General features: G+C 45.7%; 1 protein-coding gene across 1 annotated transcript in view; it reads left to right on the top strand.

The window, feature by feature from the left end:
- KLHDC8B (kelch domain containing 8B) overlaps window positions 1–17635 on the top strand; it is a 1322551-nt gene that overhangs the window by 311983 nt on the left and 992933 nt on the right. Inside the window, exon 2 of the mRNA XM_069643271.1 lies at window positions 5684–7033. Coding sequence (XP_069499372.1) covers window positions 6607–7033 — 427 coding nt within the window. The 5' untranslated portion in view covers window positions 5684–6606. The remainder of the gene's footprint in view (window positions 1–5683; window positions 7034–17635) is intronic.

The following is a 17635-nucleotide window of genomic DNA, read 5'->3' as shown; positions in this document are numbered from 1 at the left end:
GAGCACCCAGCTACTCTCTTTAGCGCTTTAACTAGGAGCTGATGATCTACCAGATCAAAGGCAGCGCTAAGATCAAGCAACATCAGCATCCCTGTTTTGCCTCTGTCAACTAGCTCTAGCATATGGCTCTGCAGGTCTAGCATGGCCGTCTCCGTACTATGGACGGCCCTGAAACCTGATTGTTGTTGATGAAGTGTTCCGTGATCTTCTATGTGTTTCTGTAATTGATTGGTTGCTATTGTATCTAGTATCTTGAGAATGAAGTTAGAATTAGTGATCGGACGAAGATTACCTGGGTCCTTGGGATCAAGACCTGCCTTTTTGACCAAAGGCTTGATTGTTACTTTTTTCATTTCCTTAGGCACTGAGCCTTCTTTAAAAGATGGATTAATTATTTCGACAAATACAGAAGCAAATATTTCTTTGTTTTCTAATATAGTTTTCGAAGGAAGTATATTCTCAGCGCACGATGTTGGTTTCATTTGATTCAGTACCCCAAGCAATTTCTTTTCCGAAACTGGTGTGAAGTTAAATGTATCTATAGCTCCCAGGTTAAGACAATCTTTCTCCTGTGTGGCTTTTCCAGAGATTTCTCTGGCCTTAATTATATTGTTTCTTGCCTTTTGCGTTTTAGCTGCAAAGGCATTTTGGACCATGTCGCAGTCTTCCTTAGATGGAGAGAAAGGTGGTGTGAGAGCCTTTGGTTATTCAATGCTTTTTATTATCCCGAATATTTTGCCTGGTGCGTTTGATGCTGCTGCTATTTCCTTGTTATAATAGTTAGACTTTGCTTCTCTTATACTTTGCCTGTAGTTTTTATTAGCTTGATTCCAATTGTCCTTATTTTCCTTAGAGCAATTTTGGTGCCACTTTCTTTCTAGAGCTCTTTTTTCTACTTTCTGTTTGTTTAACTCTTCACTAAACCACTTCTGGTGCTTGCTATTTTTTCTAACTATTTTAGTTATCATTGGAGCTTCTTGTTGCACCAGATTTTGAATCTGTGAAAGGTATGTGTTTAGCATCGTTTTACAGCTATCTTGGTCTTCAAATGATTTCAGGATTCTTGTTATACAGGGTTTTAGTTGATCTGCCCTTATATTTTTCTGCTCTGTACTTTATTATGGGGTTATTTGTATTTGTATTTATTAGGTTTATATAGCGCTTGTTGCTGTTTGGTGTTCTCCAGTGTTACCTCAAGAGAGACCAGAAAATGGTCCCTCCATGTACATGGTTCAGTGATAACTTTCTGGGTCTGCAGGTTTTGAGTTAAGGCCCAGTCTAATTGGTTTCCTTGTGGGGTTGTGGGTTCTCTATTGATCACAAAGTAATCAAGGTTTTTTAAAGTATTCTCAAGTGAAATAGCTTCTTTATCAGCCATAATTCCTCTCCAATAATTAAAATCACCTAATAGCAGCGTAGATGTATTTAGTGATGTCAGATTTATTTTCTGGGAGAAGAGCTAATTAGCTACATCTGCGGCTAAAGATGGAGGTCTATAAATAACTACGATGTTAAGGCAGATTTTGGGTGTGTAAGTTAATTTCAACTGTAAGGTTTCACATCCACTGCAAATAAAGTTTGCTTTGAATAAATTAATTGATTCTCTTGCTATAATAGCCACTCCCCCACCCTGCTCGCTATCTCTATTTGTGTCATACACTATAGAACCTTCTGGCACTGCTATGTCATAGGTGGGTCCTATTGGATCTTTTAGCCAGGTTTCCGTGATACACATCACACCGAATTGTTTCTCAGTGATCAACTCGTGTATGTTAATTGCATGTTTACACATGGAACGAGTGTTTAGCAAGCCCACTTTCAGCGTATGCTCGGGCTGAATGGGGATTGTTGTACTAGCTTTCTCCACACCCAAATGGCAGTCACTATCCATTTCGATCAAATCCCTGCGCCCTTTTGGCAACTCACCGTTCATTTGCTGTGAAGGATCTGCGTTTGAAAAGGCTTATCTAGCCTATTTTTCTATGTGCAGTCGTCTGCCCCTTCGCCTCCTTCCACAGACTGCAACAGACCTTGCCTGCCCGTGTGCGCCGGCGCATTTGTGCTGGGTTTCTAAAGGAAATCGGGCACAGAACTACAATTGAACTGGGAATTGTAGTTTTTAGGCAGTTTTCAGTGCGTGCAGGAGAATCAGTACCCCCAGCAATTCAACCCCAGTATTACCACCAATTGCCAACTGTTGTATTAGACACGACAGAGACTAAGCAATGTGATTGATCTAAGTATTGAATTCCAGATATTAAACACTGTGTGCTTCCCACTGAATGCAAAGTAGTCACTGCAAAAGAATACACACATCTCAGGGCGCTGTGGCCTGCATGCTCTTTGAGCTATGAGGGCGGGAGTCAGCAGGTTGTGTACACAACAGTGCAACATGTGGAGGGATGCTGCTGCCATGACAACACATCTTCACAAACCCAGCCAATGATGTCAACAATTTACATTTGATGGCCATCCATGACAGTGGCATGTGTTGCTAGACTGTTGACAACACAAGTTGGTATGTTATAGCTGTGCCTGCCAGAAAATATCAATACCAGAGCAAATGATGGCAATAGCTAGGCAATGGTGAATACCTGGCACATACCTATACAACGCGCATGCAAAAGCACACACTGTTGCATCTGGCAATGCTTGTTATCACCTTTAGCTTACACTGTTATCAGAATGTGAGTTCACACCTGTTCACTTAATTAGCCAATGTGATATCTTCGGATCCATATACCTGTATCTTTGCTCCCAGGGTACCTCTCCACCAAGCTCCTGCAACAATCATACGCCCACCTTCTAGATGAGTGAAGTCAGAAGCAGACAAGCCACCGCTCTCCAGATGTTTTGGGTTCTGACCCCCAGGATCCCTCACCATTGACTGTGCTTGCTGGGGCTGATGGGCGCTGCGGAGCCAAAGGGTGCAGATGACTGGGTTCATTCAATCATTCATCCATTGTTCTCTGCTGATAATATGATATGATATTTATAATGCGCTTAATACCCAGAGGTTTCTAAGCGTGGACCCGGGGATCGAACCTGTGGTGCCCCGTCCTGCTTCCAAGGCGAGCACATTGCCCCTGGGCTATCCTCCCAAGACAATTGGGATGCCGTCTACAACCTCCTTGCATCATGCACCCATCCCCCAGTACATAGATCTTTAAATAAATTAAAATAAAACAAAAGAAATGGATAACGTACCTTCCATACCCCATTTTAATACATGCATCATCCCTTCATCACCCCACAAGTGGGCAGGTAGACATAGATGCCTGCCCCATGCGCTTGGCTCTCATTATTGCCCTTTGCGTCCCTCAATCCGTAGCAGAGCACTCATTCCAATGACCTTTGAACATGGGGTGCAGGCACATAAATGCAAGCAGTGCTCCAGTTATATTACTGGAGAATACAAACGGTGCAATGCATGCACTGAGCATTCACTGAAGCACAAAATGGTTCAAATGAGCACAAACGAGAGAGCTGCAACAGCGAAATCATGCAGCGCACCCATGCTTGCGCAAATCAGGGGTCAAGGCCTAAAAGTGGGGGCACTCTTTAAATAGCAATTGAATGTGGCACAACCATAAAAGAGCATATCAAGGCGCCCTCTGGAAAATGTGGGGGGATTCCTGAAAAAAGTGGATGGGACTCGGTCCACCCGCCTGTACCCTCGACTTGAGCCCTGACGCTAATTCTGACTATTTTTGGAACAGGAAGTCATACAATTTCTAGCCTAAATATTTCGAAGTCATTCGATTTTCTTGAAGTCATTTTCTTCCAATTATTTAGGCTTGAAATTGTATGAATTTCCTGTTCCAAAAATAGTCAGAATTAGCACAAGAGGGTTGTCAAACTCCAGGCCTTGAGGGCCGGGGTCCTGACGGGTTTTCAGGATATCCCTCATTAATATTCATGATGAAAAATGTGCATACATTTAGACTCAGTGTAGGAAAATGTGTGTCATGAATATTAAGGAGAGGTATCCTGCCAACCAACACCAACAAGCTCTGTGCCACTCTGTCACTCCCAGATGTCTTCTCCCGCAAACTATATTTCAATGTAATAGTTTTGCCTTATAAGTGGCACTCTAGTGCCACCTAACAGCCAAAACTAATCAAAAAGTCAATATGACTTTGGTCGGGTAAAAGTGCTGCTGTTTAATTTGGCTTCTTAAAATGTTCTTTTCAGAAGCAGTCCTCCTCTTAAACCCGTCCTTCAGGAAATCAAGCTATTTCTAGAATGGGGGTCGGGGGGGGGGCAAGATGAAGTCCCTCAAACCTTGCAATATGCTCACTCAGGAGCTACCACCTATAGCTTTAGTGCCCACGCTATGGCCTCCACCTATACAACACAGAATATCAGGTGTGCCTATGCTTCTGTAGGCTACTGTTATATTTTTAGTCAGACGATATAAGAATAGATTAAAAAAAGGCGATTGAATCTTTCTCCAGACCACATCTGCACCCCTGGCAATTGGGATTGTTTTCTGTGGGATGGATATTCCTGGTGTTGCCAAGCGTCGTATTCATATAATGCTCTGTGACTCTCTGTCGCTATCTATAGGGTTTGCAGAGAGCGAAAGCGACCGAGTGTTGTATATATGGGATGCGCCCAAGGGGGGTTACATCTAGGCAGGGAGGGGGTGGGCTCCAGAGAGGGCAAAGTAGGTTTGAGTCTCCCTTCTGAATTCTTTTGCTTTTTTGATATCTCCCTTTTGTCGTTTCTGGATTTTTCTGGGTCACCGAATCTCACAGTTCTGGGTCTGGGGGTACACTGTGGTTTCTGTCGATGTCCATATCGTATCAGCCTTTGGCTTCCACACCACTATTGATGTCAAGGTAGAGGTAAGACAAGGAGCCTCTCTGGCCTTATATCTTGATGCCCGTCTTATAATCACCTCTTTGGGGGTCATTACGAGTTTGGCGGTAACGGCGAAGCATGCAGTATTTGGAGATACTGCATGTTTACTGCTCCGCCAGAAAGCAAGTTTTGTTAATTGAACTCTTGTAAACCACCTGATTATTTTCCCATCCACCAAAACCATTATCGCTTGATGCATTACCCATTTGAAATCCAGTTGTACCCAATGCAGAGCAATGAGACTGCAAAATTGACAAGAAGGTCCCAAGATCTCCCAGACACCTGGAATGGTTCACCACTGTCGCTTCCACACTGTGGAACGCCCTTCCTCAGCAAATCCAAGACAAACCTACCTATGCACTCTTCCATAAGAAAGTAAAAACGTCACTGTTCAACAAATATCTGTAACATCTGGGTTACCCTACCTGCTCTGAACTTGACGCACACTTTATGAATATAATGCAATTACCCCTTTCTGTGTGTTTCAAGTTCTGTGATGTAATGCAGCTGCCTCATTCTTTATGACTCAAGCGCTATGATGTATTGTAAGTACCATCCTGCTTTCCATTGAATCCCAACTATGAATCCTTAGCGCTGTGATACCTCTGGGTCTGGGCGCTATCAACAAATACAATAAAGAAATAAATGATGGCTCACAGGCACGTCCCATGAGTAGGCAGACCCTATAGGACAGGTCACGTGCATGCCATTAATTATATATTTTAAGCACTGCCCGCTTACTCACCCTGTCTCTTGGTGATATTTCTCTGTTTTCCACCAGATGTTCATGTGTTGTTTCTCATCTCTTTCTCTCCAGGAAAAAGGAAACAGAGGGAGGCAGCGTATGGATGATAATGGGCTATTAGACGCGCAGCGCAGACATCTGGGAGGCCATTCATATCTGCACCGAGGACATCAACGCTGCCGGCACTGTGAGTCGGGGGGCAAAGGGGCTTCCCCCTGACCATGCATGGACCTGAAGATTTTTAAAAAAACATCTTCGCCTCCAGGACAGCAAGCTTGTGTGCATGGTCAACCTACGCACTCGCGTAACAAAGTGTTAACATCAGCGGACATCTTGTGGCGCGGTCTACAGCGCAGATGGAACTCAAAGCGGAATGTTTAGTTCTCACTAAATTGCCTTTTTTTCACAGAAGCAATCTAACACAGCCCAGGAGTATACACAGGCCACAAGGACTGGAATAAACAGAACTAGACACATTCTCAGCGACCTCTTGCCCCTCCCTGGGGCAGTTCTCTGCAATACCTGAGTTAATTGCATGAACTGTATTCCCTCCACAATAACAACTCAGTGTATTTATAACTCTGGCATGTTGTTTTGAAAGGTAGGAAAAGATTTTGTTTCCTAAAGTATGCCCATGGAATTTATCCTGGAGACTTTTTCTGCCCAGCTTGTTTTGTGTCCCTGAAGAAGGGCCATAGGCCACATTTTGGAAGAAACATTTATTTGAAAGAGTGAAACAGCCATGCCTCTGAAATCCATATAATTCTATGTGGAATTTCACTCAGGGAGCACTCCTGTCAGCCTTTTTGTACTTGGAAAATATCACAGATGGATGGGCCAAAGGAGCAGATCATAGAGTTGCTGTTCACTGTCTATCGACCTGATTGTACAGCAGCGACTGACCTTGAGGACTAAACCTGCCTCCTCGAGGGGTCGCAGCCTGTCACCTTGGGGAACTCCGAATCAGCGTTGGATTATGTGTTTGTGCCTTGCTCATGCTCTCAGAAGAAGTTACCTATCTTGAAACTACCATGCCGATTTCCATCATGGCCGCCAGCACTGCCAAATCAGTCTTCTGGGAGGTCTTTCCTCCCATGCCCACCTGCCGTGTCTACTGTACACCTGCCTTCCAAGATGGACACCTCTTTGTGGTGGGAGGCTGTAGCACAACCGGCCTACCCCTTGACACTGTGGAAGTGTTGGATGTGGCCTCTGAAAAGTGGATGACGTTGCCACCATTGGCTACGGCCCGGGCCGGTGCCGCGGCCATAGCGGTTGGAAAGCAGGTCCTGTTAATAGGGGGCATGGATTCTGAACAGAGCCCATTGACTTCAGTTGAAGTTTACAATACAGACGAGGGAAAGTGGGAGCAGAAGGCAGAGCTTGTACAGCCTTCAATGGGCATCACAGCGATTGAGAGAGGTAAGAGTTGTACAGCAACTATTTCAGGGGAGGCACTTTGCAACATATTGTGTAATATGCAAGGCCTGTTCTGTTCTGGTTCTCCATTCTGGCACTAGAAAGATGGCAGTGCACATGCTGGCTTTGGTATTCCTGGTAACTCCCTCAAACAAAGGGGTTAACTGGAAGGTTTTAGATGGTGCAGAGGAGAGTGATATAGAAGGGTACATGTGGGATAACCCACTGTAAAACCATAATAATAAACTATGTCCGGTCTGGCTGCTCCAATGTAGGACATCCTAGCCACTACCTACTGGGACCTACTGTGCTCCCTCCCCCTCTGTTGCCTCACCCTGGAATGGTCTAGTTTTTTACAGTGAATTGTGGTGCAAATATGCCAGAAACCATGCATTCTAGGGTTGAGGACCGGTCCTTTCACGACCACATTGATGTTTTGCCGATTTCAGGCAACCATCTCATGTGTGAAGGGGCTGAAATCCTGGGAAAGGGACAGGGTTTCCAAATGTCATGTAGCCAGTAATGTCCAGAGGGTCCTAACAGATAACTATGCAAAATGTGGTGCAGATTAGTGAAAGGCCATGGAATTGTATAAGGAACAACGCTTCACCAAGCCACAAACCTATAAACACATTTTGACTTTTGCATAATGTCCCACACAACTCTTAATCTTGCTGGGTCCCAGACCTGGCATTCTCCTAGATAAAGTTCACCTTAGCCTTTGTCTCCCATAAGTGTGCATGTCCCAGACTCGCCCAGACTCGCCATGCAGTAGTGTACCACCTTGGTTTACTCTCCTGCCAAGCATATACATCTTATCTCATTACTGCCTTTTGCTCTCAGGATCCCAGATCCACTTATCCTCTGGCTCTCATGTGGGTGCAGGTCCCAGACTCGCAGCTCTGAATAGTGACAGCTTGCTTTACTCTCCTGCCAAGTGTAGGGTTCTCTTTCTCTTGTTCTTGGGTAGCCAGACCCTCTTATTCTCTCGCTTTCATATGGGTGCTGGTCCCAGACTTGCAGTGTCTTCTCAGGGTGCTAGACCCTCTTATTCGGCTCTCTGTACTTGCTCCCCGACTTCCCCAGACCTCTTGTCCATCTCGTCCTGCCTGCAAATCTTCATGCTTGGTTCATGTCTTCCAAGCAGCAGGACGTCTGCATGAGGCTCCGGCAGCGTTCGTGTGCTTCATTTCATCGGTCACAGCTTTGCAGTACTTGTCGCTTCTTCAATGCCGCCTTTTCTTCAGCTGGCGGCATTTGCGATCCTGTAACTCCCAGAGGGTTGTTTGCACTATGACACGCATAGTCCTTATGTCCCGGACTACGCTCGGTTATTGGGTTCAGTCCTCACACTCCTAGCCATCTTCTTTGTCTCAGTACTTGTATTATAAATGAATGGACGGCCAGTTGGATTCTCTTCCGTGTTACTTATGTTCTTAGAATAAGGTTAGCTTGTTATGCAACAGTAGATGTTAGCACTGTTGGTAACACAGGATGGTGGATTTAGCTTTGGCATAGAGGAAGGGAGGGACTAAGCGGAAAAATATTCTGCGTTGTCTAGGAATGGTCGTTCCTAATCCCACAAGGGGCTTCCTCGCCCATGTGATCCTCCTCTGTGCACCACCCCCAGGGGGACTATTGTACTGTGGATGCATCGCCCTGGCTCCACAGGAAAGGTCTCCTCCTATGGAGAAGGGACCACCATCCTCAGATTCCTCACAGTAATGATCTGTCATTTAGAAGTGTGCTTACTCTGCCATTATAGGTAATGATCTGTCATTGAGAAGTGTGCTTACTCTACCATTATAGTTAATGATCTGTAATTGAAGTGTGCTTACTCTGCCATTATAGGTAATGATCTCTAGTTGAAGTGTGCTTACTCTGCCATTATAGGTAATGATCTGTAGTTGAAGTGTGCTTACTCTACCATTATAGGTAATGATCTGTCATTTAGAAGTGTGCTTACTCTACCATTATAGGTAATGATCTGTCATTTAGAAGTGTGCTTACTCTGCCATTATAGGTAATGATCTGTCATTTAGAAGTGTGCTTACTCTGCCATTATAGGTATTGATCTGTAATTGAGAAGTGTGCTTACTCTACCATTATAGGTAATGATCTGTAATTGAGAAGTGTGCTTACTCTGCCATTATAGGTAATGATCTGTAATTGAGAAGTGTGCTTACTGTGCCATATAAGTATTGATCTGTCAGTGAGGAGTGCGCTTACTGTGCACTTAAAGGTATCGGTCTTTCATGAGAAATGTACTTAATGTGTAATTATAAGCATTGATCTGTCATTGAGAAGTGTGCCTACTGTGCCATTTTAGGTAATGGTTTGCCATGGAGAAGTTTGCTTACTGTGCCATTACAAGTATTGATCTGCCAGTGAGGAGTGTGCTTACTGTGTCTGTATAGGTATGATCTATCATTGAGAAGTGTGATTACTTTGCCATTAGAAGTATTGATCTGTCAGTGAGGAATGTGCTTAATGTGTCATTAAAGCATTGATCTATCATTGAGAAGTGAGCTTATTCTGAAATTATAGCTAATGCTCTTTCATTGAGAAGTGTCCTTAGTGTGCTATTATTATCGATCTGTTATTGAGAAGTGTGCTTACTGTGCCATTATTGGCATGATATGTCATTGAGGAGTGTGCTTACGGTGCTATTATTATCGATCTGTCATTGAGAAGTGTGCTTGTTGTGGCATGTGCAATGATCTGTCATTGAGAAGTGTGATTACTGTGCCATTACAGTAGGTGATCTATCACTGAGAATTGTGCTTACTGTGCCATTATTGGCATGATATGTCATTGAGGAGTGTGCTTACTGTGCCTTTATACGATTGATCTGTCATTGCGAAGTGAGCTTACTCTGAAATTATAGGTAATGATCTGTCGTTGAGAAGTGTTTGTACTGTGCTTTTATAGTTAATTATCTGTTGTTGAAGAGTGTGCTTACTCTGCCACTATAGGTAATTATCTGTCATTGCGAAGTGTGATTATTGTGCCATTTTATGTAATGGTCTGCCATTTAGAAGTGTGCTTACTGTGCCATTATAAGTATGGATCTCTCAGTGAGGAGTGTGGTACTGTGCCTCTATGGGTATGCTCTGTCATTAAGGAGTGTGCTTACTGTGCCATTATAAATACTGATCATTCAGTTAGGAATGTGCTTAATGTGCACTTAAAGGTATCAATATGTCATTGAGGAATGCACTTAATGTGTCATTATAAGCATTGATCTGTCATGGAGAAGTGTGCTTATTCTGAAATTATAGGTAATGATCTTTCATTGAGAAGTGTGTTTACTGTGCTATTATTATCAATCTGTCATTGAGAACTGTGCTTATTGTTCAATTATAAGTAACTGATCTGTCATTGAGATGTGTGCTTCCTGTTTCATTATAAGCATTGATGTGTCATTGAGGAGTGTGATTTCTGTGCCATTACATTACGTGATCGATCACTGAGAAGTGTGCTTCCTGTGCCATTATAAACAATGATCTATCATTGGGACTGTGCTTACTGTGCTATTATTATCAATCTGTCATTGAGAACTGTGCTTATTGTTCAATTATAAGTATTAATCTGTCATTGAGATGTGTGCTTCCTGTGCCATTATAAGCATTGATGTGTCATTGAGGAGTGTGATTTCTGTGCCATTACATTAAGTGATCTATCACTGAGAAGTGTGCTTCCTGTGCCATTATAAACAATGATGTATCATTGGGACTGTGCTTACAGTGGCATTATTATCGATCTGTCATTGAGAACTGTGCTTATTGTTCAATTATAAGTATTGATCTGTCAATGAGAAGCGTGCTTACTGTGTCGTTGCAGTAGGTGATCTGTCATTGAGATGTGTGCTTCCTGTGTCATTATAAGCATTGATGTGTCATGGAGGAGTGTGAGTTCTGTGCCATTACATTAAGTGATCTATCACTGAGAAGTGTGCTTCCTGTGTCATAATAGGCAATGATCTATGGAATTAGACCATTACTGCACCCTCATCACTGCGACCTCCGAAAATGATGACTTTTTATTTTTAATTCGATCCCATTTACACCACATATAATTGGGGCGGTAATGGTATAGAATGCAAGTGGGTAGTGGTGTGGGGTGTCAACACCCGCATAAATATGTGGTGTAAAGGGGATTAACATTTTTAAAAAGTAGTCAATTTCAGGGTGATAGCGCACAGTAATCGTATAGATTCATGTTGAGGAGGGTGATTACTGTGGCATTGTATGTATTGGTCAGCCACTGACATTTTGAGTTTGGTTGTATTATCCCATTTACCATTAGTGGGAAGGTCCCAGATGATTCTGAGTCATGCTGAACCTTTATTTATTCCCATTGTACTCCATGGGGAAATGCCTTTTCATCACATGCAGTAATATTTCTTTGGTACTGCTTTTTAGGCGAGGACATTTTGAGGTTTTCATTTCGTGAGTTTCAGTTCTGAAACTCTGAATGTTAATGCGTGGTAAAACATCCGGCATTTTGAAATACATGGTGTAAGGGATCAAGAGTAAGAGTTGGACACAGTGGCATTGTGTTTCTGGGCATAGACTTATATTAAGATAGAATAAAGAAAGGGCAGGGAGAAAATCCTACCTCACCCTAACTCTACAAGGGGTTCCCTGCCTCAACCGAACTAAGGGCAGCCGTGTCCTGGATGTTCCAGCAAAAAATGTCCTCTGTCCTGTGTCCAAAAACCCTAAGCTGACCCTTAAATGCTAAACTCAATATAATGCACAACTCAGCGATTTCTGTAAGCTATACAGTTACAGCGTTCTTTCAAAGTTGCAAAACATAAAGATATGATGTGCAGAAATGAAAAGAAATAAAGTTCTGGGAGGAGAAGGTGTCCTCCGTTCCCCTTATGTTTCTTCGGGTCTTCCACTGTCTATCCAGTACTTCTGGACAGAGTCAGTAATGTTTCACTGCTTCACTTGGGCACAACTCTCCCCCTGTCATGAACCATCACTTGCGCCCCTTCTGGATTTTCTGCTCCATGATGCATCGTACCACCGGAGCAGTATTCCTCTCAACATGGGGCTCTGCGTCTCAATGCTCCTGTACAAGTTTGCAGCTAGTGTGTCTAGCGTTCCTTCCTCGTATCGCTGTCCCGATACCTCTACCCTTTTCCCCTTATTTCCTGGACCTTGCAGCAGCTACACGTCTTCCTGACTGCCCGCTCTTTCCTTCCTGGTTCCCTACCTTGCTCCGTGTCCACGCCCGCTTGTTAGCCTGCGGGCAACAAGTTCCTTCCTGGTCCCGCGCTTATTCCTGGACATTGTCAACCCTTGCTCCCTGGAATTCTGAACTCTTCCTCTGTCTCCAATCATGGTTCACGCTGGATATAGAGGATCACCGGCCATACCTGTTCAAGTCCAGGACCTCCCGGAAACCTGAGAAATCCACAAACAACAAATCGGTGCAGGATAAACAGGTAGGATCGGGTGCTGAGTGTGACAGTTTGAGACACCCAGAACTTGATACAGTGTTCAATATGGAGGCTGCTATTCAGGACCTAATGAGAAGAATGCAGGAATTAACAACAGAAGTCCAGAACCTCAAAGCTGAAAATGCAGCCTTAAAACAACCTGTGCTTTCCCGGGGATTCCGCTCTACAGGAAAGTGCTGTAGTCGGGGGCATAGTGGACAAGTATGATAGTTCCAGCAAAACACTGCGGTCCTTCGTTGATTCTTGTTTGGTGCATTTCACATTTAAAGCCTACTATTTTTCTACACCCCGAGCTATAGTGTGGTTTAAAATTGCTCATCTCTCAGGCAATGCCCTAGCCTGGGCAACTCCTTTAGTTAATTCTGCGGATCCGCTCCTGGATAATTATGACGGGTTTGTGGAAGACTTCAAAACCATGTTCGATCATCCTGAACAGGTATACAGCGCTCAGGAAAGGCTCCTAGAATTCCATCAAGGGAGTAAAGAAATGCTTTCTTATGTAACCCGCTTTTAGCAGTTGGCTAAGGAGGCAGATTGGTCCGCGGAAGCAAGCTTTACCCTGTTCCGTAGGGGATTAAATGATTAAATCAAGGCCGAACTTGCTAGGGTGGCCCGTCCAAGTTCCTTCCAGGCCCTGATTGATTTGTCTCTCCAAATAGACTTTCGAATCCAGGAAAGAAGAGCAGAAAAGAAAAAAACCAAAACAGTTTCTCCCAAGAGTCCCATGCAATATCCTAGTCCTAAGGAAGTGGCCACATCACACTCTCCTGATCCTGAGCCTATGCAACTGGGCTCCATACGGGGTCCAATAACCGCCCAAGAAAGGATGCGTAGGATCAAAAAAGGGCTCTGTATGTATTGTGCCTCGGATAAACCTCTTGTACAGAATTGCCCATTTGCTCCACCTCGGCGTTCAGGAAACACCAGCTCCCGATCTTGAGCGGAGCCCAGCTTCGGGAGAATGGTGTCTGCTCCGCCTCTGCTTCTTCCTTGCATTATCCTCGATTGAACACCTTGGTAGTCCTGCAAACATCCTTATCTACCGCAAATAAGGAGACCCATTCCGTTATGGCCCTAGTAGACTGTGGCGCAATGGGAATCTTCTTGGACCATGAATGGGCCTTGAAACACAGCATTCCCCGGGAAGCTAAGGGAACAATTCAGGCTGTCGAAGGAATTGATGGGAAACCACTATCGTCGGGACCCATAACCCAGCAAACCACAGAATTGTTACTCTCTATCAACAATCCTCAGGAGATGCTTTGTTTGACATCATCAAGGCAGCACATTACCCCTTGTTTCTGGGAATGCCCTGGCTACAAAAACACAACCCGTATATCAATTGGGCGGCAGGATCCTTGTTTCTAGGATCTGAATACTGCCTGTCCCATTGTTTACTCCAAAACATGGTACAGAACGTGGCTATGGAACCCAGAGCCCCCAACAACAGTCTATCTGGGTCTCCAATGTTTCCCAGGTCCCGGATCATCACTACTCTGACGTGTTTTCCACAGCTATAGTTCAATCACTACCACCTCATCGACCAGAAGATTGCGCTATTGACACAGAAGATTCTGCAGTGATACCATTTGGAAGAATGTTTATCCTCTCTGAGCTGGAAAAAGGGCATTGTGGGAGTATCTCCTCACTAAATCTGGTAGGAAAAGGTTTAAAAAGGACTTCCTGGTCTCCAACCCATGCCTCCGTATCGCTGACACATACACCAGTGCCTCCTCCAAGGAAACTCTCAATGACATCCTCTTTTTCGTGCCTTTGCCTGATCTATGGACCCTTCATATGGTCTCTGTGCTCTCTCCTTTCTCCTCTTCTCCTATTATTGGTGGCACCCGTTGGGTTGTCCTCTTGGCCCCCTTCCACTCCTCTAAGGCCATCATTAATGTCTACGCTAATGGGACCGTCTTGGTCCAAGGCCCTCAGGCCAACCTTCACCTCTTTGATAGACGCTTCCCACGCCTCATCAACTTCCTTTCCTCTCCTGCTGTCCCCCCTCCTCTGTCCTCGGCTACCTTGCCTCCACCCTCCCTCCCTGCCCCCTCTCGTGCTCCTTCTTCACCTCCACAGGGCGTACCTCTGATTTGTACCCCTCCCTGGAAGTCCTTCAAGGTTGGCAACCTTCTCCACGTTGCCACTCTTAACTCTCGCTCTGCCATCAAATATTCCTCTGAAATCTGTCGCCTTCTTGAGGAACTGGACCTTGACGTCCTCGGTCTCACTGAGACATGGTTCACGGCCAGCTCTGTCACCAGCTTTGACACACTCCTTCCTGACGGTTACAAGATCCTCTCAGTGCCCAGGCCCAAACGTGCTGGGAGGCTTGGCCCTTATCTTCCCTGAGTGGATTCCTGCCACTGTCACTCCTACGCAGACCTACTCCTCTTTTGGATGCCTTGTCTGCCGACTCTCTCTCCTAGCCATTCCCTTACAGTATCGGCCACTACTATCTATCGGCCACCTGGTCAAATTTCCTCTTTCCTTTCCGAGTGGGCGGACCTCTCCTCCTCACTCCTGTCCTCAACCACTCAACTCCTCCTTCTTGGCGACTTCAACATCCACCTTGATGCCTCCTGTCCCCCCTCTGGACTATTTCACTAACTCTGCGACTCTCTCTCACTCTCTATTCTCCCGTCTGGGCCGACTCATTCTCAGGGCACACTCTTGATGCTCTAATCTCTTCTGACCTTCCCCTCTCTCTCCCTCTCTCCACTCCTCTCTCCTGGAGTGATCACTTTCTCCTATCCTCCCTCCTCACCTTCCCTACCTCACAGGCAAAGCCACCCTCATCACTGCCACCCTCCTTCTCGGTCATCCGACCCATGAAGCGCGTGTCAGTTGAGACTTTCGCTGCCACCTTCTCGCCCCCCCATCCCACTTCGGCTGACTCCCACCCTGACACAACCCTCTCCACGCTCCACTCTGCTATATCTGGTACTCTGGATATCCTTGCCCCTGTCATGAGAATCCGCCTGAAGCCCAAAGCCAAATGTAATTCCTGGTATGACTCGGATCTCGTCACCCTAAAACGCAAGTGCAGGTTGGCAGAGAGAAAATCTTGTGCTTCATGTTCATCCTCTGACAAACTGGCCTGCCGCCTGCTCCAAAGGCAATACTGGCTCTCCGTTCTCACCATCTGCGGCATCTAACAATTCGGCCGAACTCTTTAAAATCTGCAAGGAGCTGGCCAACCCTGCTGCAGTCTCTAGCTCTCCTGTCCCCTCCCAGGCCCTCTGCACGGCACTGGGTACTCACTTCATCACTAACACTCAGGACATCCTGTCCTCACTCTCCTCCCATCACCTCCCTCTCTCTATTCCCTGCTCTTCCTCTGGCCCTTCTGCAGCCACCCCTCCTCCCTCCTTCTCTGCCTTTCCCCTTATCTCCACTGACGAGGTTTCCAGACAAGTCCGATCTATGAAAGTCTTGTCAAAACAGGTTCACCCCTGTTCCCCAAAACTATCAAGGACCACATCAACTCCCTGGCTCCTGCCCTGGATGACTTTTGCAACCACTCCTTCGCCTCTGGAGTCTTTCCATCCACCCTTAAGCACCCTCTTCTTAAGAAACCCTCTTCCGACCCCTCCTGCCCGGCTAACAATCGCCCAATCTCCATCACTCCCTTCCTGGGCAAGCTCCTGGAGAAACTGGCCATCTCCCAGCTTAATCTCCATCTGTTGGTTGTCTTCATGACCATCAGTCTGGCTTCAGAGCTGCCAGAAGCACGTAAAATGCTCTCCTGAACATCCGTGAGGACCTGATCTGGAACCTTGACTCCAACACTCCGTGTGTTCTCATTTTGCTCGATCTCTCTTCTGCCTTTGATACTGTCAACCATGCCATCCTGCTCAACCGTCTCCTAGATAACCTGAGTGTCACTGGTCAGGCTCTGGCATGGCTGACCTCTTTCCTCTCTAATCGACCCTCCCAGGTCCAACTGGGGTCCTTCCTCTCTGACATCTTTTCTCTACCTGTTCAGCCAGTACTTGGCACTTCTTGCCCACCGCATCGCTGCTCTCTGCTCCAACTTCAGTGCTATGCGGATGACACCCAGCTCATTTTCAGGCTACCCTCGGCCTCCTCCTCTCCTTCCCTCATCTCTGACTGTCTGTCTGCTATCCAGGAATGGTGTGCCGCCAATGACCTCTGCCTTAATGCCAGTAAGACTGAGATTCTACTCATCGGCACACCCACTCCCTCCTTCCCTGCAGCTCTCTGGCCGGCCTCTCTTGGCCCTCTTCCGGCTCGTACCTGCAAGGCAAAAAAACCTCGGGGTCATCTTCGACTCCACACTCTCCTTCTCTCCTCACATATCTGACGTCTCTAAGAAGTCTCACTACCAGCTGCACCTCCTCAGAGGTATTCTTCCTTTCCTCTCCTTCCCCCAGAAGCTCACTGTCTCCCGAGCCCTGGTTCTTTCGAAGCTGGACTACTGTAACAGCCTCTATCTAAATCTGCCCGCCTCTACTCTCCGCCATCTGCAACTCATCCAGAGCAGGACTGCGAGACTTGTCCTTGGCCTCAAGCCCAGCAGCTGTTCAAGTCCAGGACCTCCCAGAAACCTGAGTAACCCACAAAGAAGAAATCAGTGCAGGATAAACAGGTAGGATCGGGTTCTGAGTGTGACACCCCCAGCGTTTCACCTTTGATACAACTTTTTGCTTCACAGTTTTAAGGGGGATGACTCCTCTCTTGAGTCTCCCTTAAGCACACAGTTCTTTTGAATGTATCAATCTCTCACTCTCTGGATCTCAGTTGTCCTTGATGGGGTATGGTTCTTCCCTTGTCCATTGATTGTCACTGTTCTACAATTTCAAGGAGGCGGCTGACCCCTTAGCTTTCTCATACCTTTTCCTACATATGGTGTACTCTCCTGCCTGGGTACTGACATTTATTTTCTATGTCTGCCCATATGCGCCTGTGATCTGAGACGCAGACTGGGCCTTCTGCACTGTGTGATGAAAACCGTTTAATATTTAGTGCAATGCATGCCTGTTTGCTCTAATGTACAGTGTGATGTGAAAACGTTTATATTTAGTGAAATGCAAGCTTCAAGATTTGCTTTTCCACATTTCGTTGAAGTACATTCCATTTTTTCCTAAGGGTCTGGGCTGCAAGCC

The sequence above is a fragment of the Ambystoma mexicanum genome, chromosome 2p (genome assembly GCF_040938575.1).
Source record: "Ambystoma mexicanum isolate Mex_15411 chromosome 2p, UKY_AmexF1_1, whole genome shotgun sequence".
In the NCBI taxonomy this organism is placed as follows: Eukaryota; Metazoa; Chordata; class Amphibia; order Caudata; family Ambystomatidae; genus Ambystoma; species Ambystoma mexicanum.
Note: the sequence above shows the minus strand (reverse complement) of the source record. Positions and strands in the feature narration are given on the sequence as shown.